We start from the raw sequence: 26,494 nt of genomic DNA on the forward strand, positions 1-26,494 counted from the left end.
ACGGTATCCAAAGTCCTTTTGGGTATTGCTATCCCAATCAATCCATCTTCTGTAGTCTAGGTTTTTGTGTTACGAAATTGCTAATACAAATCAACATTATTTCAGTTGAACTCAAATGAAATAAAAAAAATAAGAATTTACTTACCGATAATTCTATTTCTCGTAGTCCGTAGTGGATGCTGGGGACTCCGTAAGGACCATGGGGAGTAGCGGCTCCGCAGGAGACTGGGCACAAAAGTAAAGCTTTAGAACTACCTGGTGTGCACTGGCTCCTCCCCCTATGACCCTCCTCCAAGCCTCAGTTAGGATACTGTGCCCGGACGAGCGTACACAATAAGGAAGGATTTTGAATCCCGGGTAAGACTCATACCAGCCACACCATATAACTTGTGATCTAAACCCAGTTAACAGCATGATAACAGAGGAGCCTCTAGAAAAGATGGCTCACTACAGCAATAACCCGATTTTTTGGTAACAATAACTATGTACCAGTATTGCAGACAATCCGCACTTGGGATGGGCGCCCAGCATCCACTACGGACTACGAGAAATAGAATTATCGGTAAGTAAATTCTTATTTTCTCTGACGTCCTAGTGGATGCTGGGGACTCCGTAAGGACCATGGGGATTATACCAAAGCTCCCAAACGGGCGGGAGAGTGCGGATGACTCTGCAGCACCAAATGAGAGAACTCCAGGTCCTCCTCAGCCAGGGTATCAAATTTGTAGAATTTTACAAACGTATTTGCTCCTGACCAAGTAGCTGCTCGGCAAAGTCGTAAAGCCGAGACCCCTCGGGCAGCCGCCCAAGATGAGCCCACCTTCCTTGTGGAATGGGCTTTTACAGATTTTGGCTGTGGCAGGCCTGCCACAGAATGTGCAAGCTGAATTGTACTACAACTCCAACGAGCAATAGTCTGCTTAGAAGCAGGAGCACCCAGCTTGTTGGGTGCATACAGAATAAACAACGAGTCAGATTTTCTGACTCCAGCCGTCCTGGAAACCTATATTTCCAGGGCCCTGACAACGTCTAGCAACTTGGAGTCCTCCAAGTCCCTAGTAGCCGCAGGCACCACAATAGGTTGATTCAGGTGAAACGCTGAAAACCACCTTAGGGAGAAACTGAGGACAAGTCCTCAATTCCGCCCTGTCCGAATGGAAAATCAGATGAGGGCTTTTACAGGATAAAGCCGCCAATTCTGACACGCACCTGGCCCAGGCCAGGGCCAACAGCATGACCACTTTCCATGTGAGATATTTTAACTCCACATATTTAAGTGGTTCAAACCAATGTGACTTTTGGAACCCAAAAACTACATTTAGATCCCAAGGTGCCACTGGAGGCACAAAAGGAGGCTGTATATACAGTACCCCTTTCACAAACGTCTGAACTTCAGGGACTGAAGCTAGTTCTTTTTGGAAGAAAATTGACAGGGCTGAAATTTGAACCTTAATGGACCCCCATTTCAGGCCCATAGACACTCCTGTTTGCAGGAAATGTAGGAATCGACCTAGTTGAAAATTCCTCCTTCGGGGCCTTACTGGCCTCGCACCACGCAACATATTTTCGCCAAATGCGGTGATAATGTTTTGCGGTTATATCTTTCCTGGCTTTGATCAGGATAGGAATGACTTCATCCGGAATGCCTTTCTCCTGCAGGATCCGGCGTTCAACCGCCATGCCGTCAAACGCAGCCGCAGTAAGTCTTGGAACAGACAGGGTCCTTGCTGGAGCAGGTCCCTTCTTAGAGTTAGAGGCCACGGATCCTCCGTGAGCATCTCTTGAAGTTCCGGTTACCAAGTCCTTCTTGGCCAATCCGGAGCCACGAATATAGTGCTTACTCCTCTCCATCTTATAATTCTCAGTACCTTGGGTATGAGAGGCAGAGGAGGGAACACATACACTGACTGGTACACCCACTGTGTTACCAGAGCGTCTACAGCTATTGCCTGAGGGTCCCTTGACCTGGCGCAATACTTGTCGAGTTTTATAAACATGTGGAAGACTTCTGGGTGAAGTCCCCACTCTCCAGGGTGGGGGTCGTGTCTGCTGAGGAAGTCTGCTTCCCAGTTGTCCACTCCCGGAATGAATACTGCTGACAGTGCTATCACATGATTTTCCGCCCAGCGAAGAATCCTTGCAGCTTCTGCCTTGCCCTCCTGCTTCTTGTGTCACCCTGTCTGTTTACGTGGGTGACTGCCATGATGTTGTCCGAATGGATCAACTCCGGGTGACCTTGAAGCAGAGGTCTTGCTGAGCTTAGAGCATTGTAAATGGCCCTTAGCTTCAGGATATTTATGTGAAGTGATGTCTCCAGGCTTGACCATAAGCTCTGGAAATTCCTTCCCTGTGTGACTGCTCCCCAGCCTCGCAGGCTGGCATCCGTGGTCACCAGGACCCAGTCCTGAATGTCGAATCTGCGGCCCTCTAGAAGATGAGCACTCTGCAACCACCACAGGAGAGACACCCTTGTGCTTGGTGACAGGGTTATCCGCTGATGCATCTGAAGATGCGACCCGGACCATTTGTCCAGCAGGTCCCACTGGAAAGTTCTTGCGTGGAATCTGCCGAATGGGATTGCTTCGTAGGAAGCCACCATTTTTCCCAGAACCCTTTCATTGATGTACTGAGACTTGGCTCGGTTATAGGAGGTTCCCGACTAGCTCGGATAACTCCCTGACTTTCTCCTCCAGGAGAAACACCTTTTTCTGGACTGTGTCCAGGATCATCCCTAGGAACAGAAGACGAGTCGTCGGAATCAGCTGCGATTTTGGAATATTGAGAATCCAATCGTGCTGCCGCAACACTACCTGAGATAGTGCTACACCGACCTCCAACTGTTCCCTGGATCTTACCCTTATCAGGGAATCGTCCAAGTAAGGGATAACTAAAATTCCCTTCCTTCGAAAGAGTATCATCATTTCGGCCATTACCTTGGTAAAGACCCGGGGTGCCGTGGACCATCCATACGGCAGCGTCTGAACTGATAGTGACAGTTCTGTACCACAAACCTGAGGTACCCTTGGTGAGAAGGGTAAATTGGGACATGAAGGTAAGCATCCTTGATGTCCCGAGACATCATGTAGTCCCCTTCTTCCAGGTTCGCAATCACTGCTCTGAGTGACTTAATCTTGAATTTGAACCTCCGTATGTAAGTGTTCAAGATTTTAGATTTAGAATCGGTCTCACCGAGCCGTCCGGCTTCGGTACCACAACAGTGTGGAATAATACCCCGTTCCCTGTTGCAGGAGGGGTACCTTGATTATCACCTGCTGGGAATACAGCTTGTGAATGGCTTCCAAAACTGCCTCCCTGTCAGAGGGAGACATCGGTAAAGCCGACTTTAGGAAACGGCGAGGGGGAGACGTCTCGAATTCCAATTTGTACCCCTGAGATATCACCTGAAGGATCCAGGGGTCTAATTGCGAGTGAGCCCACTGCGCGCTGAAATTCATTGAGACGGGCCCCCACCGTGCCTGATTCTGCTTGTAAAGCCCCAGCGTCATACTGAGGGCTTGGCAGAGGCGGGAGAGGGCTTCTGTTCCTGGGAACTGGCTGATTTCTGCAGCCTTTTTCCTCTCCCTCTGTCACGGGGCAGAAATGAGGAACCTTTTGCCCGCTTGCCCACGAAAGGACTGGCCTGATAATACGGCGTCTTCTTATGTTGAGAGGCGACCTGGGGTACAAATGTGGATTTCCCAGCTGTTGCCGTGGCCACCAGGTCTGAAAGACCGACCCCAAATAACTCCTCCCCTTAATAAGGCAATACTTCCAAATGCCGTTTGGAACCCGCATCACCTGACCACTGTCGTGTCCATAACCCTCTACTGGCAGAAATGGACAACGCACTTAGACTTGATGCCAGTCGGCAAATATTCCGCTGTGCATCACGCATATATAGAAATGCATCTTTTAAATGCTCTATAGGCAATAATATACTGTCCCTATCTAGGGTATCAATATTTTCAGTCAGGGAATCCGACCACGCCAACCCAGCACTGCACATCCAGGCTGAGGCGATTGCTGGTCGCAGTATAACACCAGTATGTGTGTAAATACATTTTAGGATACCCTCCTGCTTTCTATCAGCAGGATCCTTAAGGGCGGCCATCTCAGGAGAGGGTAGAGCCCTTGTTCTTACAAGCGTGTGAGCGCTTTATCCACCCTAGGTGGTGTTTCCCAACGCACCCTAACCTCTGGCGGGAAAGGATATAATGCCAATAACATTTTAGAAATTATCAGTTGTTATCGGGGGAAACCCACGCATCATCACACACCTCATTTAATTTCTCAGATTCAGGAAAACTACAGGTAGTTTTTCCTCACCGAACATAATACCCCTTTTTGGTGGTACTCGTATTATCAGAAATGTGTAAAACATTTTTCATTGCCTCAATCATGTAACGTGTGGCCCTACTGGAAGTCACATTTGTCTCTTCACCGTCGACACTGGAGTCAGTATCCGTGTCGGCGTCTATATCTGCCATCTGAGGTAACGGGCGCTTTAGAGCCCCTGACGGCCTATGAGACGTCTGGACAGGCACAAGCTGAGTAGCCGGCTGTCTCATGTCAACCACTGTCTTTTATACAGAGCTGACACTGTCACGTAATTCCTTCCAACAGTTCATCCACTCAGGTGTCGACCCCCTAGGGGGTGACATCACTATTACAGGCAATCTGCTCCGTCTCCACATCATTTTTCTCCTCATACATGTCGACACAAACGTACCGACACACAGCACACACACAGGGAATGCTCTGATAGAGGACAGGACCCCACTAGCCCTTTGGGGAGACAGAGGGAGAGTTTGCCAGCACACACCAGAGCGCTATATATATACAGGGATAACCTTATATAAGTGTTTTTCCCCTTATAGCTGCTGTATTTTTAATACTGAGCGTAATTAGTGCCCCCCTCTCTTTTTTAACCCTTTCTGTAGTGTAGTGACTGCAGGGGAGAGCCAGGGAGCTTCCCTCCAACGGAGCTGTGAGGGAAAATGGCGCCAGTGTGCTGAGGAGATAGGCTCCGCCCCCTTCTCGGTGGCCTTATCTCCCGTTTTTCTGTGTATTCTGGCAGGGGTTAAATTCATCCATATAGCCCAGGAGCTATATGTGATGCATTTTTTGCCATCCAAGGTGTTTTTTTATTGCGTCTCAGGGCGCCCCCCCCCAGCGCCCTGCACCCTCAGTGACCGGAGTGTGAAGTGTGCTGAGAGCAATGGCGCACAGCTGCAGTGCTGTGCGCTACCTTGTTGAAGACAGGACGTCTTCTGCCGCCGATTTTCTTGACCTCTTCTGTCTTCTGGCTCTGTAAGGGGGCCGGCGGCGCGGCTCTGGGACCTATCCATGCCTGGGCCTGTGATCGGTCCCTCTGGAGCTAATGTCCAGTAGCCTAAGAAGCCCAATCCACTCTGCACGCAGGTGAGTTCGCTTCTTCTCCCCTTAGTCCCTCGATGCAGTGAGCCTGTTGCCAGCAGGTCTCACTGAACATAAAAAACCTAAAACTAAACTTTTCACTAAGCAGCTCAGGAGAGCCACCTAGTGTGCACCCTTCTCGTTCGGGCACAAAAATCTAACTGAGGCTTGGAGGAGGGTCATAGGGGGAGGAGCCAGTGCACACCAGGTAGTTCTAAAGCTTTACTTTTGTGCCCAGTCTCCTGCGGAGCCGCTATTCCCCATGGTCCTTACGGAGTCCCCAGCATCCACTAGGACGTCAGAGAAATTATAATTATAAAGAATTCATAATAAAAAACGCCACTTACCCAATCCATGTAGAGTATAATCGTTCTTGCGGAGCAGATATCTATGGAGAAAAAGTTACAAAATAAATCTAATTCTTTGCAATATACTGTATTAAGTACTAAATCAAAACAAGAAATGCCTGAACAGTGTGAAAAAGAAGAAAACAGTCTGTTCTTGAGCTTACTAGATGGGAATACAAAGAGCTAATCACAGAGTAAACAGGGCCTAATTCAGATCTGATCGCTGCTGTGCGTTTTCTGAACTGCGCATGTGCCGGCGCATGCCAGGCAGCCGACGCCCATCTCAGCTCTGCGATCGCCTCTGCCTGAATGACAGGAAGAGGCGGTCGCTGGGAAGGCCGGCGGCGTTTGGCTGCCATTTTAGGGACGCGGTCCGGGCAACGCAGGCGTGCCCGGACCGTGCGGGGGGCAGGCCGCGGCGGCTGCGTGACGTCACATGCAGCCGCTGCCTCCCAGCGTGCAGGAGCTGCGCTGGTAAGGAGCTACTCGTCAAGTACAAAAGCATTGGCTTTTGTACTTGTGCGGCGGGGCCGTGCCTGACATGTGGGGCGGACTAGCCCTGTGCTGGGCGTCCCCCTGGATGTCTGAGTAACTGATCGCAGCCGTGCTGCTATGATCAAGTCTGAATTAGGCCCATAGTTTCCAGGAAACAGACAATGGGGCAGATGTATTAACCTGGAGAAGGCATAAGGAAGTGATAAACCAGTGATATGTGCAAGATGATAAACGCACCAGCCAATCAGTTCCAATGTGTAAATTAACAGGAGCTGATTGGCTGGTGCATTTATCACCTTGCACATATCACTGGTTTATCACTTCCTTATGCCGTCTCCAGGCTTAATACATCTGCCCCATTATTAGTTGTACAATACGAACTCAAATCATTCACTTCAATGTGACAGATTACAGGACAGGCGTGTACAGTATGTTACACAGCAAAAGGCAGAATTAAAAAGAAAAGCTACTGAATAATTATCAGAAAGCACAAAGCGCAACGTACCCTTATTTTTACATCCTTTGGTGCTAATTTTTTTACTTCACTTAGAAGTCGGTCCCCAAAACCTGAAAGAGAAATGCAGTTATGGGGCAGAGTTAGACCTGCAGTTGCTGGCAGACTGGTTGGTACAATATATGTTATACTCAGGTTCTTAGTTTAATATATGAATCACAGTTTTTCCTGATAAAGTATTAAGATGTACTAGTGTAACTATTATTCTGTACAATACAGTGAGTACAGTTCTGCAAATGGCTGCATTGTAAAGGACAACAGTAGAAAACTGACGGGGAGATGTATCAAACCTTTGAGAGAGATAAACTGGAGAGGTTGCCCAAAGCAGCCAATCAGTTCTGATATTACAGTAAGAAATGGACTGGTTGCTGTGGGCATCTTCTCCACTACATCTTCTCAAATGTCTGATGCATCTCCCCCTGTAGCTTATGGATGGTTCCAAAGTACTACAGAACAACCTTTGGTCCTCCTAATGTCAGCTATCCACATCATTTACTATAAGATTTATTATCAGGGTGTGTATCACAGCTTTTCTATACGATACACAATTAGAAACACTCAGACTAGAAGAACATGTAGTATAGTTTAGGAACAAATCTCTGCATACCTTTAAATAAGGTGGATCCCCCAGACAGCACTATGTTAGAGAATAATGTTCGCCTTAGGTCCATGTCAGACTTCTGAATTGCAAAGACTAAGACTTCATGGATTCCCTCACATTCCTCCCCGATTAGATCTGGCCGGAACAGCAGCTCAGGAGCTCGGAATCGGGCTGGGCCAACCTAAAACAGAATCATAAAATAAAGCCACTGAGCAATTAGCAGGATGGAAGTAGCAGCATCTCCTACTTCATAAAACTGTAGCTTAACTTTCTAACACACCCATTTATCACACACTTCAGAGGGCACCTTAAAGACATCCCAGTCCGGTAATAGAGAGGAGAGTTCCACTGCAATATCCACATCAACCAGATCAGACGTTAGAGGGCTTAATAAGAAGCTGCTTTATGTATTTGAGTTACTAGTAGGATCCACAAATAAATAGATGTAAAAATGTAAGAGGCCCAATATCTTAAGAGCTTTGAACACCTTAACACTGTATTTACATTTGATAGGCAACTCAGTGCAAACTATTGTTGTACTGATGGCCACTTCAGACAAGAGGCCAACCAAGTATCCATTAATATTGGGAGTGCACTGTCAAGTGAGTATGTTTGTTTGTTTGGTTGTGATGGTGGTGGTGGTGTGGAGGGTAGGGGTCAGTGTCTTGGATACTACAATTCTCCTTTAAATATTTCCAGTTGTTGTACAGTAAGCTCCAAAAACTCTTACATATAAATTTGCAGACTGCAACAGTACAGTACATATATTTAAACACTAGCTGGCATTCCATTTCTGCTTTTGTGGTTCTGTAACACTGTTGCAGTCTAACTACCTTGCTGCGTTCTCCAGAAGTGATCTACTGATCACCATAAGGAAAGCCCAGCCTTGCTGGACCATGAATGTAATGTGTTTATGAGAACTACAAGGCAACGCACCACGGGTCTAGGTTTAAATAACGATCAGTTCATTAAAGATAATGCAACACAGTAAAAACATGGCAGAAATTACAGCAGACCATAATAATAATAATAATAATAATAATAATAATAAAATACCAACAAAACTTGCATGAATATTATGGGCCCATTGCATTATCAAAAGCTATGTACTGGTAATGTAGTAAAAGCTCAGAAAAGACCCTGCAGCAGCCAGTAGAATTCATTCAGAAGGTGTAATAAATGCAGTAGTCCTAATATACATACCTCAATAGTGCTCCCATCAGGTAAGTAATACTGAGCCTTTTCTGTCTCCAAGGACTCATCTTTTTGTGGATTTATGGACAGGTAACATGCACGCTGTTTATATAAATGACAGAAAGAGACAAATAAGTCACGGTGAAGTGCTTTCCTATGAAAAAGTTATACAGAAAGCAGCCGGTAAGATAAAGCAAAAAAAAAAATAAGAATTTACTCACCGGTAATTCTATTTCTCATAGTCCGTAGTGGATGCTGGGGACTCCGTAAGGACCATGGGGATTAGCGGCTTCGCAGGAGACTGGGCACAACTATAAAGAAAGCTTTTAGACTACTGGTGTGCACTGGCTCCTCCCACTAAGACCCTCCTCCAGACCTCAGTTAGGATACTGTGCCCGGAAGAGCTGACACAATTAGGAAGGATTTTGAATCCCGGGTAAGACTCATACCAGCCACACCAATCACACCGTATAACTCGTGATACAATACCCAGTTAACAGCATTATAACAACTGAGCCTCTCAACAGATAGCTCAACAATAACCCTTTAGTTAAGCAATAACTATATACAAGTATTGCAGACAATCCGCACTTGGGATGGGCGCCCAGCATCCACTACGGACTATGAGAAATAGAATTACCGGTGAGTAAATTCTTATTTTCTCTAACGTCCTAAGTGGATGCTGGGGACTCCGTAAGGACCATGGGAATTATACCAAAGCTCCCAAACGGGCGGGAGAGTGCGGATGACTCTGCAGCACCGAATGAGAGAACTCAAGGTCCTCCTCAGCCAGGGTATCAAATTTGTAGAATTTTGCAAACGTGTTTGCCCCTGACCAAGTTGCAGCTTGGCAAAGTTGAAGAGCCGAGACCCCTCGGGCAGCCGCCCAAGAAGAGACCACTTTCCTCGTGGAATGGGCATTCACTGATTTAGGATGCGGCAGTCCAGCCGCAGAATGTGCAAGCTGAATCGTACTACAGATCCAGCGAGCAATAGTCTGCTTAGAAGCAGGTGCACCCAACTTGTTGGGCGCATACAGGATAAAGAGCGAGTCAGTCTTCCTGACTCCAGCTGTCCTGGAAACATAAATTTTTAGGGCCCTGACTACATCCAACAACTTGGAAGCCTCCAAATCATTTGTAGCCGCAGGCACCACGATAGGTTGGTTCAGATGAAAAGCCGATACCACTTTGGGGAGAAACAGGGGACGAGTCCTCAATTCTGCCCTATCCATATGGAAAATCAGATAAGGGCTTTTACATGACAAAGCCGCCAATTCTGAAACACGCCTGGCCGAAGCCAAGGCCAACAACATGACCACTTTCCACGTGAGATATTTCAAATCCACGGTTTTCAGTGGCTCAAACCAATGTGACTTTAGGAAATCCAACACCACGTTGAGATCCCAAGGTGCCACTGGAGGCACAAAAGGGGGCTGAATATGCAGCACTCCCTTAACAAAAGTTTGAACTTCAGGTAGTGAAGCCAATTCTCTCTGGAAGAAAATCGATAGAGCCGAAATCTGGACCTTAATGGAACCCAATTTAAGGCCCATAGTCACCCCTGACTGTAGGAAGTGCAGGAACCGGCCCAGCTGAAATTCTTCCGTTGGAGCCTTCCTGGCCTCACACCACGCAACATATTTACGCCATATGCGGTGATAATGGTTTGCGGTTACTTCTTTCCTAGCTTTTATCAGCGTAGGAATGACTTCCTCCGGAATGCCCTTTTCCTTCAGGATCCGGTGTTCAACCGCCATGCCGTCAAACGCAGCCGCGGTAAGTCTTGGAACAGACAGGGCCCCTGCTGCAGCAGGTCCTGTCTGAGCGGTAGAGGCCATGGGTCCTCTGACATCATTTCTTGAAGTTCCGGATACCACGCTCCTCTTGGCCAATCCGGAACAATGAGTATAGTTCTTACTCCTCTTCTCCTTATTATCCTCAGTACCTTTGGTATGAGAGGAAGAGGAGGGAACACATAAACCGATCGGTACACCCACGGTGTTACCAGAGCGTCCACAGCTATCGCCTGCGGGTCTCTCGACCTGGCGCAATATTTTTCCAGCTTTTTGTTTAGGCGGGACGCCATCATGTCCACCTGTGGTTTTTCCCACTGGTTTACAATCATTTGAAAGACTTCTGGATGAAGTCCCCACTCTCCCGGGTGGAGGTTGTGCCTGCTGAGGAAATCTGCTTCCCAGTTGTCCACTCCCGGAATGAACACTGCTGACAGTGCTAACACGTGATTTTCCGCCCATCGGAGAATCCTTGTGGCTTCTGCCATCGCCGTCCTGCTTCTCGTGCCGCCCTGTCGATTTACATGGGCGACCGCCGTGATGTTGTCTGACTGGATCAGTACCAGCTGGTTTTGAAGCAGGGGTTTTGCCTGACTTAGGGCATTGTAAATGGCCCTTAGTTCCAGAATATTTATGTGCAGGGAAGTCTCCTGACTTGACCATAGTCCTTGGAAGTTTCTTCCCTGTGTGACTGCTCCCCAGCCTCGAAGGCTGGCATCCGTGGTCACCAGGACCCAGTCCTGTATGCCGAATCTGCGGCCCTCTTGAAGATGAGCACTCTGCAGCCACCACAGCAGAGACAACCTTGTCCTCGGAGACAGGGTTATCAGACGATGCATCTGAAGATGCGATCCGGACCACTTGTCCAACAGGTCCCACTGAAAGGTTCTTGCATGAAACCTGCCGAATGGAATCGCTTCGTAGGAAGCTACCATTTTTCCCAGGATCCGCGTGCAATGATGCACCGACACCTGTTTTGGTTTTAGGAGGCCTCTGACTAGAGATGACAGCTCCTTGGCCTTTTCCTCCGGGAGAAACACTTTTCTCTGTTCTGTGTCCAGAACCATCCCTAGGAACAGCAGGCGTGTCGTAGGGACCAGCTGTGACTTTGGAATGTTTAGAATCCAGCCGTGCTGTTGTAGCACTTCCCGAGATAGTGCTACCCCTACCAACAACTGCTCTCTGGACCTCGCCTTTATCAGGAGATCGTCCAAGTACGGGATAATTAAAACTCCCTTCCTTCGAAGGAGTATCATCATTTCCGCCATTACCTTGGTAAAGACCCTTGGAGCCGTGGAGAGACCGAACGGCAACGTCTGGAATTGGTAATGACAATCTTGTACCACAAACCTGAGGTACTCCTGGTGAGGATGGTAAATGGGGACATGTAGGTAAGCATCCTTGATGTCCAGCGATACCATGTAATCTCCCTCGTCCAGGCTTGCAATAACCGCCCTGAGCGATTCCATCTTGAACTTGAATTTTTTTATATATGTGTTCAAGGATTTCAAATTTAAAATGGGTCTCACCGAACCGTCCGGTTTCGGTACCACAAACATTGTGGAATAGTAACCCCTTCCTTGTTGAAGTAGGGGCACCTTTACTATCACTTGTTGTGAATACAGCTTTTGAATTGCCTGTAACACTGCCTCCCTGCCTGAGGGAGTGGTTGGCAAGGCAGATTTGAGGAAACGGCGGGGGGGGGGGGGGGAGACGTCTCGAATTCCAGTTTGTACCCCTGAGATACTATTTGAAGGATCCAGGGATCCACCCGTGAGCGAGCCCACTGATTGCTGAAATTTTTGAGACGGGCCCCCACCGTACCTGGCTCCGCCTGTGGAGCCCCAGCGTCATGCTGTGGACTTAGAGGAAGCAGGGGAGGACTTTTGCTCCTGGAAACTGGCTGTATGCTGCAGCTTTTTCCCTCTACCTCTGGGCAGAAAGGACGCGCCTTTAACCCGCTTGCCCCTATTGGGCCGAAAGGACTGTACCTGATAATACGGTGCTTTCTTTGGTTGTGAGGGAACATGGGGCAAAAATGTAGACTTCCCAGCTGTTGCTGTGGAAACGAGGTCCGAGAGACCATCCCCGAACAATTCCTCACCCTTATAAGGCAGAACTTCCATGTGTCGTTTGGAATCTGCATCACCTGTCCACTGCCGAGTCCATAACCCTCTCCTGGCAGAAATGGACATTGCACTAATTTTGGATGCCAGCCGGCAAATATCCCTCTGTGCATCCCTCATGTATAAAAGTGCGTCTTTTATATGCTCTACGTTTAGCAAAATAGTGTCCCTGTCTAGGGTATCTATATTTTCTGACAGGAAATCTGACCACGCAGCAGCAGCACTGCACATCCAGGCTGAAGCTATAGCCGGTCTCAGTATAACACCTGTGTGTGTATATATAGATTTCAGGATAGCCTCCTGCTTTCTATCAGCAGATTCCTTCAGGGCGGCCGTATCCGGAGACGGTAGTGCCACCTTCTTTGACAAGCGTGTGAGCGCTTTATCCACCCTAGGGGATGTTTCCCAGCGTGACCTATCCTCTGGCGGGAAAGTGTACGCCATTAGTAACCTCTTAGAAATTACCAGCTTTTTATCAGGGGAAGCCCACGCTTCTTCACACACTTCATTTAACTCTTCAGATGGAGGAAAAGCTACTGGTAGTTTTTTCTCTCCAAACATTATACCCTTTTTTGTGGTACCGGGGGTAACATCAGAAATGTTCAACACATTTTTCATTGCCTCAATCATGTAACGTGTGGCCCTACTGGAAGTTACATTAGTCTCTTCGTCGTCGACGCTGGAGTCAGTATCCGTGTCGACATCTGTGTCAACCATCTGAGGTAGCGGGCGTTTTAGAGCCCCTGATGGTTTTTGAGACGCCTGGGCAGGCACAGGCTGAGAAGCCGGCTGTCCCACATTTGGTATGTCGTCAAACCTTTTATGTAAGGAGTCGACACTATCACGTAATTCCTTCCACAGCACCATCCACTCAGGTGTCGACCCGCAGGGGGTGACATCACATTTACAGGCATCTGCTCCGCCTCCACATAAGCCTCCTCATCAAACATGTCGACACAGCCGTACCGACACACCGCAAACACACAGGGAATGCTATGACAGAGGACAGGACCCCAGAAAGCCCTTTGGGGAGACAGAGAGAGAGTATGCCAGCACACACCAGAGCGCTATATAACACAGGGATCCCACTATCAATGAGTGTTTTCCCTATAGCTGCTTTTTTATATATATTATATATATATATAATATCTATACTGCGCCTAAATTTAGTGCCCCCCCTCTCTTTTTTACCCTTCTGTAGTATTCAGACTGCAGGGGAGAGCCAGGGAGCTTCCTTCCAGCGGAACTGTGAGGGAAAAATGGCGCCAGTGTGCTGAGGGAGAAGCCCCGCCCCCTTTTCGGCGGACTTTCACCCGCTTTTTCTGTAATACTGGCAGGGGTAATTTTACATCTATATAGCCTCTAGGACTATATATGATGTATATTTTGCCAGCCAAGGTGTTATTTATTGCCCTCAGGGCGCCCCCCCCCCCCCAGCGCCCTGCACCCATCAGTGACCGAAGTGTGAGGTGTACATGAGGAGCAATGGCGCACAGCTGAAGTGCTGTGCGCTACCTTGGTGAAGACCGAAGTCTTCTGCCGCCGATTTTCCGGACCTTCTTCGTGCTTCTGGCTCTGTAAGGGGGACGGCGGCGCGGCTCCGGGAACGAACACCAAGGTCGGGTCCTGCGGTCGATCCCTCTGGAGCTAATGGTGTCCAGTAGCCTAAGAAGCCCAAACTACCACCTGTTAGGTAGGTTCGCTTCTTCTCCCCTTAGTCCCTCGCTGCAGTGAGTCTGTTGCCAGCAGATCTCACTGAAAATAAAAAACCTAAATATACTTTCTTTCTAGGTGCTCAGGAGTGCCCCTAGTGTGCATCCAGCTCAGCCGGGCACAAGAATCTAACTGAGGTCTGGAGGAGGGTCTTAGTGGGAGGAGCCAGTGCACACCAGTAGTCTAAAAGCTTTCTTTATAGTTGTACCCAGTCTCCTGCGGAGCCGCTAATACCCATGGTCCTTACGGAGTCCCCAGCATCCACTTAGGACGTTAGAGAAATAAGCATATTTACTAAATCAGCTTGTGAACCATAAAACCGGAAGTGTCTGCTATGGCTAACAACGTCCCATCATGCTTAGGGTCATGTACAGAAAGGCTGAGCGACCCAGCTCCCGGTACCAGTCTACAATAGCCATTTGAAGGGAAGGACGAACTTGGCATCAACTGTTTGCAGACGTTTCCTCAGGCTAGGGTGGGGTTAGCATGGAAGACCAAGGGATACACATTGGGGGGAATTCAAATGTTTGAAAAGTCGGTGGGGTGTCTGTTTTTTCCTGTCTATTAGATTGTTTTTTCCTATCTAATAGACAGGAAAAAACAATCTAATAGACAGGAAAAAACAGACACCCCACCGACTTTTCAAACAATTGAATACCACCCACTGTCTACTAGGGGAAACATGGCTGAAGGAGATGCCGGGGCAGTATCTTATATAACACGTCACTATTATTATCAAAGCATCATGTTATAGATTTCTCTTGGAGGAAAGGTGTCACATCTTTTCAAAGCCGTTCCAGCCACATGTAGAATCTCTGCTAACACACCCAGAAGCTGTTGTGGAGGCCAAGTGCTGTGTCAAGGCCGTTTTCTTAATTTTCCTTGTCAGTTACCTGAATAACTTCTCAGAATGAAAGTACAGAGAAGAACAGTAGAGAGCTGCGCACACCTCTTTGATGGTTTTGACAATTTCAAACTCTGCTGAGGTGTGGAAATCATAGCCCTCTTTCCGAAGGTAGAGACGGAGGAAGCGGGAGACATCCCGGCCAGCAATGTCGATCCTCATAATGGAGTGAGGCATGGCAAAGCCCTCATATATTGGGACTGCATGAGTAACTCCATCCCCAGAGTCCAACACAACTCCCGTTGTTCTCCCCGTTGCATATCTAATACAAAATAAGAAAAACCCCAGTTATATTTACTGACTGCTGTCACATGCATAATGCCTTAGCGGTAAGAATATCAGTTAGGTTATACACAGGAATAGTGACGTGTTCTGTAAGGTACAGGGGCGCTATGCATTACATTTCTGTGAGCGTGGTATTATGCTTCGGGGGTGGTCTTCAGTATGCCGACTGACGGGATCCCGGCGCACAGTATACCGGCGCTGGAATCCCGACAGCCGGCATACCGACACTTATTCTCCCTCGTGGGGGTCCACGACCCCCCTGGAGGGAGAATAAAATAGCGTGGAGAGCGCAGCGAGCCCGCAAGGGGCTCATTTGCGCTCGCCACACTGTCGGTAAGCCGGCAGTCGGGCTCCCGGCGCCGGTATGCTGGTAGCCGGGAGCCCGGCATACCATACTGAACCCATGCTTCGGAGTATCTAATGAGCCCATATACAGATATTACCAAACACTAACCTAGGTATAGAAAATCATGCTTCTTTCTCCCATAACTCTCACAGGAGGGCCAGACAGCCGCTGCCCCTAGCCAAGCTAGACCAGAGAACTTACAATGCTGCAAGCTCAGCACCCTCCTGTAAGACACTTTTTACACTCAGATATAGGTCACCGGTGACTGGATTCGCGGCACCTGCTTCTTGCTTTCCCCAAAGCAACAACGCTCTAAAGTCTGGCACACACTAGACGATTCAGATGATTTGTCACTTTGAGACAAATCCTCCATATCGTCCCATGTGTCGTTTATCACAGATTCTTATCTACCAGGCAGATCTGACGATAACATTAATTATTCTGAGCAAATCGTCTAGAGCACAGGTTCTCAAACTCGGTCCTCAGGACCCCACACAGTGCATGTTTTGCAGGTCTCCTCACAGAATCAAAAGTGACATAATTAGCTCCACCTGTGGACCTTTTAAAATTTGTCAGTGAGTAATTAATACACCTGTGCACCTGCTGGGTTACCTGCAAAACATGCACTGTGTGGGGTCCTGAGGACCGAGTTTGAGAACCACTGGTCTAGAGTGTATGCCCTACTTACATATATACCTAATAAATCGTTAATGACCAAATTACCAAACGTTGCAAAATATACTGAAAGATTGCACAGTGTGTACGCAATATGGGGGTAATTCCAAGTTGATCGCAGCAGGAATTTTGTTAGCAGTTGGGCAAAACCATGTGCACTGCAGGGGAGGCAGATATAACATGTGCAGAAAGAGTTAGATTTGGGTGGGTTATTTTGTTTCTGTGCAGGGTAAATACTAGAGATGAGCGGGTTCGGTTTCTCTGAATCCGAACCCGCCAGAACTTCATGTTTTTTTTCACGAGTCCGAGCGACTCGGATCTTCCCGCCTTGCTCGGTTAACCCGAGCGCGCCCGAACGTCATCATGACGCTGTCGGATTCTCGCGAGGCTCGGATTCTATCGCGAGACTCGGATTCTATATAAGGAGCCGCGCGTCGCCGCCATTTTCACACGTGCATTGAGATTGATAGGGAGAGGACGTGGCTGGCGTCCTCTCCGTTTAGACACTTGATTTACTAATTTTGGGGAGCATTAGGAGTACTCAGTAGTGTACAGTGCAGAGTTTTGCTGATAGTGACCAGTGACCACCACTTTTATTTATAATCCGTTCTCTGCCTGAAAAAAGCGATACACAGCACACAGTGACTCAGTCACATACATACCATATCTGTGTGCACTGCTCAGGCTCAGGCCAGTGTGCTGCATCATCTATATATATTATATATCTGTCTGACTGCTCAGCTCACACAGCTTATAATTGTGGGGGAGACTGGGGAGCACTACTGCAGTGCCAGTTATAGGTTATAGCAGGAGCCAGGAGTACATAATATTATATTAAAATTAAACAGTGCACACTTTTGCTGCAGGAGTGCCACTGCCAGTGTGACTAGTGACCAGTGACCTGACCACCAGTATATAATATTAGTAGTATACTATCTCTTTATCAACCAGTCTATATATTAGCAGCAGACACAGTACAGTGCGGTAGTTCACGGCTGTGGCTACCTCTGTGTCGGCACTCGGCAGCCCGTCCATAATTGTATACTAGTATCCAATCCATCCATCTCCATTGTTTACCTGAGGTGCCTTTTAGTTGTGCCTATTAAAATATGGAGAACAAAAATGTTGAGGTTCCAAAATTAGGGAAAGATCAAGATCCACTTCCACCTCGTGCTGAAGCTGCTGCCACTAGTCATGGCCGAGACGATGAAATGCCAGCAACGTCGTCTGCCAAGGCCGATGCCCAATGGCATAGTACAGAGCATGTCAAAACCAAAACACCAAATATCAGTAAAAAAAGGACTCCAAAACCTAAAATAAAATTGTCGGAGGAGAAGCGTAAACTTGCCAATATGCCATTTACCACACGGAGTGGCAAGGAACGGCTGTGGCCCTGGCCTATGTTCATGGCTAGTGGTTCAGCTTCACATGAGGATGGAAGCACTCAGCCTCTCGCTAGAAAACTGAAAAGACTCAAGCTGGCAAAAGCACCGCAAAGAACTGTGCGTTCTTTGAAATCCCAAATCCACAAGGAGAGTCCAATTGTGTCGGTTGCGATGCCTGACCTTCCCAACACTGGACGTGAAGAGCATGCGCCTTCCACCATTTGCACGCCCCCTGCAAGTGCTGGAAGGAGCACCCGCAGTCCAGTTCCTGATAGTCAGATTGAAGATGTCAGTGTTGAAGTACACCAGGATGAGCAGGATATGGGTGTTGCTGGCGCTGGGGAGGAAATTGACCAGGAGGATTCTGATGGTGAGGTGGTTTGTTTAAGTCAGGCACCCGGGGAGACACCTGTTGTCCGTGGGAGGAATATGGCCGTTGACATGCCAGGTGAAAATACCAAAAAAATCAGCTCTTCGGTGTGGAGGTATTTCACCAGAAATGCGGACAACAGGTGTCAAGCCGTGTGTTCCCTTTGTCAAGCTGTAATAAGTAGGGGTAAGGACGTTAACCACCTCGGAACATCCTCCCTTATACGTCACCTGCAGCGCATTCATAATAAGTCAGTGACAAGTTCAAAAACTTTGGGTGACAGCGGAAGCAGTCCACTGACCAGTAAATCCCTTCCTCTTGTAACCAAGCTCACGCAAACCACCCCACCAACTCCCTCAGTGTCAATTTCCTCCTTCCCCAGGAATGCCAATAGTCCTGCAGGCCATGTCACTGGCAAGTCTGACGAGTCCTCTCCTGCCTGGGATTCCTCCGATGCATCCTTGCGTGTAACGCCTACTGCTGCTGGCGCTGCTGTTGTTGCCGCTGGGAGTCGATGGTCATCCCAGAGGGGAAGTCGTAAGCCCACTTGTACTACTTCCAGTAAGCAATTGACTGTTCAACAGTCCTTTGCGAGGAAGATGAAATATCACAGCAGTCATCCTACTGCAAAGCGGATAACTGAGTCCTTGACAACTATGTTGGTGTTAGACGTGCGTCCGGTATCCGCCGTTAGTTCACAGGGAACTAGACAATTTATTGAGGCAGTGTGCCCCCGTTACCAAATACCATCTAGGTTCCACTTCTCTAGGCAGGCGATACCGAGAATGTACACGGACGTCAGAAAAAGACTCACCAGTCTCCTAAAAAATGCAGTTGTACCCAATGTCCACTTAACCACGGACATGTGGACAAGTGGAGCAGGGCAGGGTCAGGACTATATGACTGTGACAGCCCACTGGGTAGATGTATGGACTCCCGCCGCAAGAACAGCAGCGGCGGCACCAGTAGCAGCATCTCGCAAACGCCAACTCTTTCCTAGGCAGGCTACGCTTTGTATCACCGCTTTCCAGAATACGCACACAGCTGAAAACCTCTTACGGCAACTGAGGAAGATCATCGCGGAATGGCTTACCCCAATTGGACTCTCCTGTGGATTTGTGGCATCGGACAACGCCAGCAATATTGTGTGTGCATTAAATATGGGCAAATTCCAGCACGTCCCATGTTTTGCACATACCTTGAATTTGGTGGTGCAGAATTTTTTTAAAAACGACAGGGGCGTGCAAGAGATGCTGTCGGTGGCCAGAAAAATTGCGGGACACTTTCGGCGTACAGGCACCACGTACAGAAGACTGGAGCACCACCAAAAACTACTGAACCTGCCCTGCCATCATCTGAAGCAAGAAGTGGTAACGAGGTGGAATTCAACCCTCTATATGCTTCAGAGGTTGGAGGAGCAGCAAAAGGCCATTCAAGCCTATACAATTGAGCACGATATAGGAGATGGAATGCACCTGTCTCAAGTGCAGTGGAGAATGATTTCAACGTTGTGCAAGGTTCTGATGCCCTTTGAACTTGCCACACGTGAAGTCAGTTCAGACACTGCCAGCCTGAGTCAGGTCATTCCCCTCATCAGGCTTTTGCAGAAGAAGCTGGAGGCATTGAAGAAGGAGCTAAAAGGGAGCGATTCCGCTAGGCATGTGGGACTTGTGGATGCAGCCCTTAATTCGCTTAACAAGGATTCACGGGTGGTCAATCTGTTGAAATCAGAGCACTACATTTTGGCCACCGTGCTCGATCCTAGATTTAAAGCCTACCTTGGATCTCTCTTTCCGGCAGACACAGGTCTGCTGGGGTTGAAAGACCTGCTGGTGACAAAATTGTCAAGTCAAGCGGAACGCGACCTGTCAACATCTCCTCCTTCACATTCTCCCGCAACTGGGGGTGCGAGGAAAAGGCTCAGAATTCCGAGCCCACCCGCTGGCGGTGATGCAGGGCAGTCTGGAGCGACTGCTGATGCTGACATCTGGTCCGGACTGAAGGACCTGACAACGATTACGGACATGTCGTCTACTGTCACTGCATATGATTCTCTCAACATTGATAGAATGGTGGAGGATTATATGAGTGACCGCATCCAAGTAGGCACGTCACACAGTCCGTACTTATACTGGCAGGAAAAAGAGGCAATTTGGAGGCCCTTGCACAAACTGGCTTTATTCTACCTAAGTTGCCCTCCCACAAGTGTGTACTCCGAAAGAGTGTTTAGTGCCGCCGCTCACCTTGTCAGCAATCGGCGTACGAGGTTACATCCAGAAAATGTGGAGAAGATGATGTTCATTAAAATAAGAATTTACTTACCGATAATTCTATTTCTCGGAGTCCGTAGTGGATGCTGGGGTTCCTGAAAGGACCATGGGGAATAGCGGCTCCGCAGGAGACAGGGCACAAAAGTAAAGCTTTCCGATCAGGTGGTGTGCACTGGCTCCTCCCCCTATGACCCTCCTCCAAGCCAGTTAGGTACTGTGCCCGGACGAGCGTACACAATAAGGGAGGAATTTTGAATCCCGGGTAAGACTCATACCAGCCACACCAATCACACCGTACAACTTGTGATCTAAACCCAGTTAACAGTATGATAACAGCGGAGCCTCTGAAAAGATGGCTCACAACAATAATAACCCGATTTTTGTAACTATGTACAAGTATTGCAGATAATCCGCACTTGGGATGGGCGCCCAGCATCCACTACGGACTCCGAGAAATAGAATTATCGGTAAGTAAATTCTTATTTTCTCTATCGTCCTAGTGGATGCTGGGGTTCCTGAAAGGACCATGGGGATTATACCAAAGCTCCCAAACGGGCGGGAGAGTGCGGATGACTCTGCAGCACCGAATGAGAGAACTCCAGGTCCTCCTTAGCCAGGGTATCAAATTTGTAGAATTTAGCAAACGTGTTTGCCCCTGACCAAGTAGCTGCTCGGCAAAGTTGTAAAGCCGAGACCCCTCGGGCAGCCGCCCAAGATGAGCCCACCTTCCTTGTGGAATGGGCATTTACATATTTTGGCTGTGGCAGGCCTGCCACAGAATGTGCAAGCTGAATTGTATTACACATCCAACTAGCAATAGTCTGCTTAGAAGCAAGAGCACCCAGTTTGGTGGGTGCATACAGGATAACAGCAAGTCAGTTTTCCTGACTCCAGCCGTCCTGGAACATATTTTCAGGGCCCTGACAACATCTAGCAACTTGGAGTCCTCCAAGTCCCTAGTAGGTGCCAGGCACCACAATAAGCTGGTTCAGGTGAAACACTGACACCACCTTAGGGAGAGAACTGGGGACGAGTCCGCAGCTCTGCCCTGTCCGAATGGACAAACAGATATGGGCTTTTTTGAGAAAAAACCACCAATTTGACACTTGCCTGGTCCAGACCAGGGCCAAGAGCATGGTCACTTTTTATGTGAGATGCTTCAAATCCACAGATTTGACTGGTTTTAAACCAATGTGATTTGAGGAATCCCAGAACTACGTTGAGATCCCACAGTGCCACTGGAGGCACAAAAGGGGGTTGTATATGCAATACTCCCTTGACAAACTTCTGGACTTCAGGAACTGAAGCCAATTCTTTCTGGAAGAAAATCGACAGGGCCGAAATTTGAACCTTAATGGACCCCAATTTGAGGCCCATAGACACTCCTGTTTGCAGGAAATGCAGGAAACGACCGAGTTGAAATTTCTTTGTGGGGCCTTCCTGGCCTCACACCACGCAACATATTTTCGCCACATGTGGTGATAATGTTGTGCGGTCACCTCCTTTCTGGCTTTGACCAGGGTAGGAATGACCTCTTCCGGAATGCCTTTTTCCCTTAGGATCCGGCTTTCCACCGCCATGCTGACAAACGCAGCTGCGGTAAGTCTTGGAACAGACATGGTACTTGCTGAAGCAAGTCCCTTCTTAGCGGCAGAGGCCATAAGACCTCTGTAAGCATCTCTTGAAGTTCCGGGTACCAAGTCGTTCTTGGCCAATCCGGAGCCATGAGTATAGTTCTTACTCCTCTACGTCTTATAATTCTCAGCACCTTAGGTATGAGAAGCAGAGGAGGGAACACATACACCGACTGGTACACCCACGGTGTTACCAGAACGTCCACAGCTATTGCCTGAGGGTCTCTTGACCTGGCGCAATACCTGTCCCGTTTTTTGTTCAGACGGGACGCCATCATGTCCACCTTTGGTATTTCCCAAAGGTTTACAATCATGTGGAAAAAACTTCCCGATGAAGTTTCCATTCTCCCGGGTGGAGGTCGTGCCTGCTGAGGAAGTCTGCTTCCCAGTTTCCATTCCCGGGATGAAACACTGCTGACAGTGCTATCACATGATTTTCCGCCCAGCGAAAAGTCCTTGCAGTTTTTGCCATTGCCCTCCTGCTTCTTGTGTCGCCCTATCTGTTTACGTGAGCGACTGCCGTGATGTTTTTCCCACTGGATCAATACCGGCTGACCTTGAAGCAGAGGTCTTGCTAAGCTTAGAGCATTATAAATTTACCCTTAGCTCCAGTATATTTATGTGGAGAAAAGTCTCCAGACTTGATCACACTCCCTGGAAATTTTTTCCTTGTGCGACTGCTCCCCAGCCTCTCGGGCTGGGCTCCGTGGTCACCAGCATCCAATCCTGAATGCCGAATCTGCGGCCCTCTAGAAGATGAGCACTCTATAACCACCACAGGAGAGACACCCTTGTCCTTGGATATAGGGTTATCCGCTGATGCATCTGAAGATGCGATCCGGACCATTTGTCCAGCAGATCCCACTGAAAAGTTCTTGCGTGAAATCTGCCGAATGGAATTGCTTCGTAGAAAGCCACCATTTTTACCAGGACCCTTGTGCAATGATGCACTGTTTTTAGGAGGTTCCTGACTAGCTCGGATAACTCCCTGGCTTTCTCTTCCGGGAGAAACACCTTTTTCTGGACTGTGTCCAGAATCATCCCTAGGCACAGCAGAAGTGTCGTCGGGATCAGCTGCGATTTTGGAATATTTAGAATCCACCCGTGCTGTTGTAGCAGTATCCGAGATAGTGCTACTCCGACCTCCAACTGTTCCCTGGACTATGCCCTTATCAGGAGATCGTCCAAGTAAGGGATAATTAAGACGCCTTTTCTTCGAAGAAGAATCATCATTTCGGCCATTACCTTGGTAAAGACCCGGGGTGCCGTGGACAATCCAAACGGCAGCGTCTGAAACTGATAGTGACAGTTCTGCACCACGAACCTGAGGTACCCTTAGTGAGAAGGGCAAATTTGGGACATAGAGGTAAGCATCCCTGATGTCCCGGGACACTATATAGTCCCCTTCTTCCTGGTTCGTTATCACTGCTCTGAGTGACTCCATCTTGATTTGAACCTTTGTAAGTGTTCAAAAAATTTTTTAGAATAAGTCTCACCTAGCCTTCTGGCTTCAGTACCACAATATAGTGTGGAATAATACCCCTTTTCTTGTAGTAGGAGGGGTAATTTAATTATCACCTGCTGGGAATACAGCTTGTGAATTTTTTCCATACTGCCTCCTTGTCGGAGGGAGACCTTGGTAAAGCAGACTTCAGGAGCCTGCGAAGGGGAAACGTCTCGACATTCCAATCTGTACCCCTGGGATACTACTTGTAGGATCCAGGGGTCCTGTACGGTCTCAGCGCCATGCTGAGAACTTGTCAGAAGCGGTGGAACGCTTCTGTTCCTGGGAATGGGCTGCCTGCTGCAGTCTTCTTCCCTTTCCTCTATCCCTGGGCAGATATGATCTTATAGGGACGAAAGGACTGAGGCTGAAAAGACGGTGTCTTTTTCTGCAGAGATGTGACTTAGGGTAAAAACGGTGGATTTTCCAGCAGTTGCCGTGGCCACCAGGTCCGATGGACCGACCCCAAATAACTCCTCTTCCTTTATACGGCAATACACCTTTGTGCCGTTTGGAATCTGCATCACCTGACCACTGTCGTGTCCATAACATCTTCTGGCAGTTATGGACATCGCATTTACTCTTGATGCCAGAGTGCAAATATCCCTCTGTGCATCTCGCATATATAGAAATGCATCCTTTAAATGCTCTATAGTCAATAAAATACTGTCCCTGTCAAGGGTATCAATATTTTTAGTCAGGGAATCCGACCAAGCCACCCCAGCTCTGCACATCCAGGCTGAGGCGATCGCTGGTCGCAGTATAACACCAGTATGTGTGTATATACTTTTTATGATATTTTCCAGCCTCCTGTCAGCTGGTCCTTGAGGACGGCCCTATCTATAGACGGTACCGCCACTTGTTTTGATAAGCGTGTGAGCGCCTTATCCACCCTAAGGGGTGTTTCCCAACGCGCCCTAACTTCTGGCGGGAAAAGGTATACCGCCCATAATTTTCTATCGGGGGGAACCCACGCATCATCACACACTTTATTTAATTTATCTGATTCAGGAAAAACTATGGTAGTTTTTTCACATCCCACATAATACCCTCTTTTGTGGTACTTGTAGTATCAGAAATATGTAACACCTCCTTCAATGCCTTTAACGTGTGGCCCTAATAAGGAATACGTTTGTTTATTCACCGTCGACACTGGATTCAGTGTCCCTGTCTGTGTCTGTGTCGACCGACTAAAGTAAACGGGCATTTTAAAACCCCTGACGGTGTTTTTGAGACGTCTGGACCGGTACTAATTGTTTGTCGGCCGTCTCATGTCGTCAACCGACCTTGCAGCGTGTTGACATTATCACGTAATTTCCTAAATAAGCCATCCATTCCGGTGTCGACTCCCTAGAGAGTGACATCACCATTACAGGCAATTGCTCCGCCTCCTCACCAACATCGTCCTCCTACATGTCGACACACACATACCGACACACAGCACACACACAGGGAATGCTCTGATAGAGGACAGGACCCACTAGCCCTTTGGAGAGACAGAGGGAGAGTTTGCCAGCACACACCAAAAACGCTATAATTATATAGGGACAACCTTATATAAGTGTTTTCCCTTATAGCATCTTAATATATATATAAGCATATCGCCAAATTAGTGCCCCCCCTCTCTGTTTTAACCCTGTTTCTGTAGTGCAGTGCAGGGGAGAGCCTGGGAGCCTTCCCTCCAGCCTTTCTGTGAGGGAAAATGGCGCTGTGTGCTGAGGAGATAGGCCCCGCCCCTTTTTCGGCGGCCTCGTCTCCCGCTCTTAACGGATTCTGGCAGGGGTTAAATATCTCCATATAGCCTCCGGAGGCTATATGTGAGGTATTTTTAGCCAAAATAGGTATTCATTTGCCTCCCAGGGCGCCCCCCTCCCAGCGCCCTGCACCCTCAGTGACTGCCGTGTGAAGTGTGCTGAGAGGAAAATGGCGCACAGCTGCAGTGCTGTGCGCTACCTTTAGAAGACTGAGGAGTCTTCTGCCGCCGATTCTGGACCTCTTCTTACTTCAGCATCTGCAAGGGGGCCGGCGGCAAGGCTCCGGTGACCATCCAGGCTGTACCTGTGATCGTCCCTCTGGAGCTGATGTCCAGTAGCCAAGAAGCCAATCCATCCTGCACGCAGGTGAGTTCACTTCTTCTCCCCTAAGTCCCTCGTTGCAGTGATCCTGTTGCCAGCAGGACTCACTGTAAAATAAAAAACCTAAGCTAAACTTTTCTAAGCAGCTCTTTAGGAGAGCCACCTAGATTGCACCCTTCTCGGCCGGGCACAAAAATCTAACTGGCTTGGAGGAGGGTCATAGGGGGAGGAGCCAGTGCACACCACCTGATCGGAAAGCTTTACTTTTGTGCCCTGTCTCCTGCGGAGCCGCTATTCCCCATGGTCCTTTCAGGAACCCCAGCATCCACTAGGACGATAGAGAAAATGAATTATAATCAATTCCTCCGCGGAGACATTGACCAGCAGCAATTGCCTCCACAAAGTACACAGGGAGCTGAGATGGTGGATTCCAGTGGGGACGAATTGATAATCTGTGAGGAGGGGGATGTACACGGTGATATATCGGAGGGTGAAGATGAGGTGGACATCTTGCCTCTGTAGAGCCAGTTTGTGCAAGGAGAGATTAATTGCTTCTTTTTTGGGGGGGGTCCAAACCAACCCGTCATATCAGTCACAGTCGTGTGGCAGACCCTGTCACTGAAATGATGGGTTGGTTAAAGTGTGCATGTCCTGTTTTGTTTATACAACATAAGGGTGGGTGGGAGGGCCCAAGGATAATTCCATCTTGCACCTCTTTTTTCTTTTCTTTTTCTTTGCATCATGTGCTGATTGGGGAGGGTTTTTTGGAAGGGACATCCTGCGTGACACTGCAGTGCCACTCCTAGATGGGCCCGGTGTTTGTGTCGGCCACTAGGGTCGCTAATC

At 48.4% G+C, this 26,494-nt stretch overlaps 1 protein-coding gene across 1 annotated transcript in view; it reads right to left on the reverse strand.

Annotated features, from left to right (window-relative positions):
- The window catches only part of ACTR1A (actin related protein 1A), a 119,917-nt gene that overhangs the window by 4,298 nt on the left and 89,125 nt on the right, over positions 1-26,494 (reverse strand). The window contains exons 6-10 of the mRNA XM_063961925.1: positions 15,150-15,366; positions 8,576-8,668; positions 7,379-7,553; positions 6,763-6,824; positions 5,763-5,803 (exon numbers count right to left, since the gene is read on the reverse strand). Coding sequence (XP_063817995.1) covers positions 5,763-5,803; positions 6,763-6,824; positions 7,379-7,553; positions 8,576-8,668; positions 15,150-15,366 — 588 coding nt within the window. The remainder of the gene's footprint in view (positions 1-5,762; positions 5,804-6,762; positions 6,825-7,378; positions 7,554-8,575; positions 8,669-15,149; positions 15,367-26,494) is intronic.

This window comes from Pseudophryne corroboree, chromosome 3 (assembly GCF_028390025.1).
Source record: "Pseudophryne corroboree isolate aPseCor3 chromosome 3, aPseCor3.hap2, whole genome shotgun sequence".
Taxonomy (NCBI): domain Eukaryota; kingdom Metazoa; phylum Chordata; class Amphibia; order Anura; family Myobatrachidae; genus Pseudophryne; species Pseudophryne corroboree.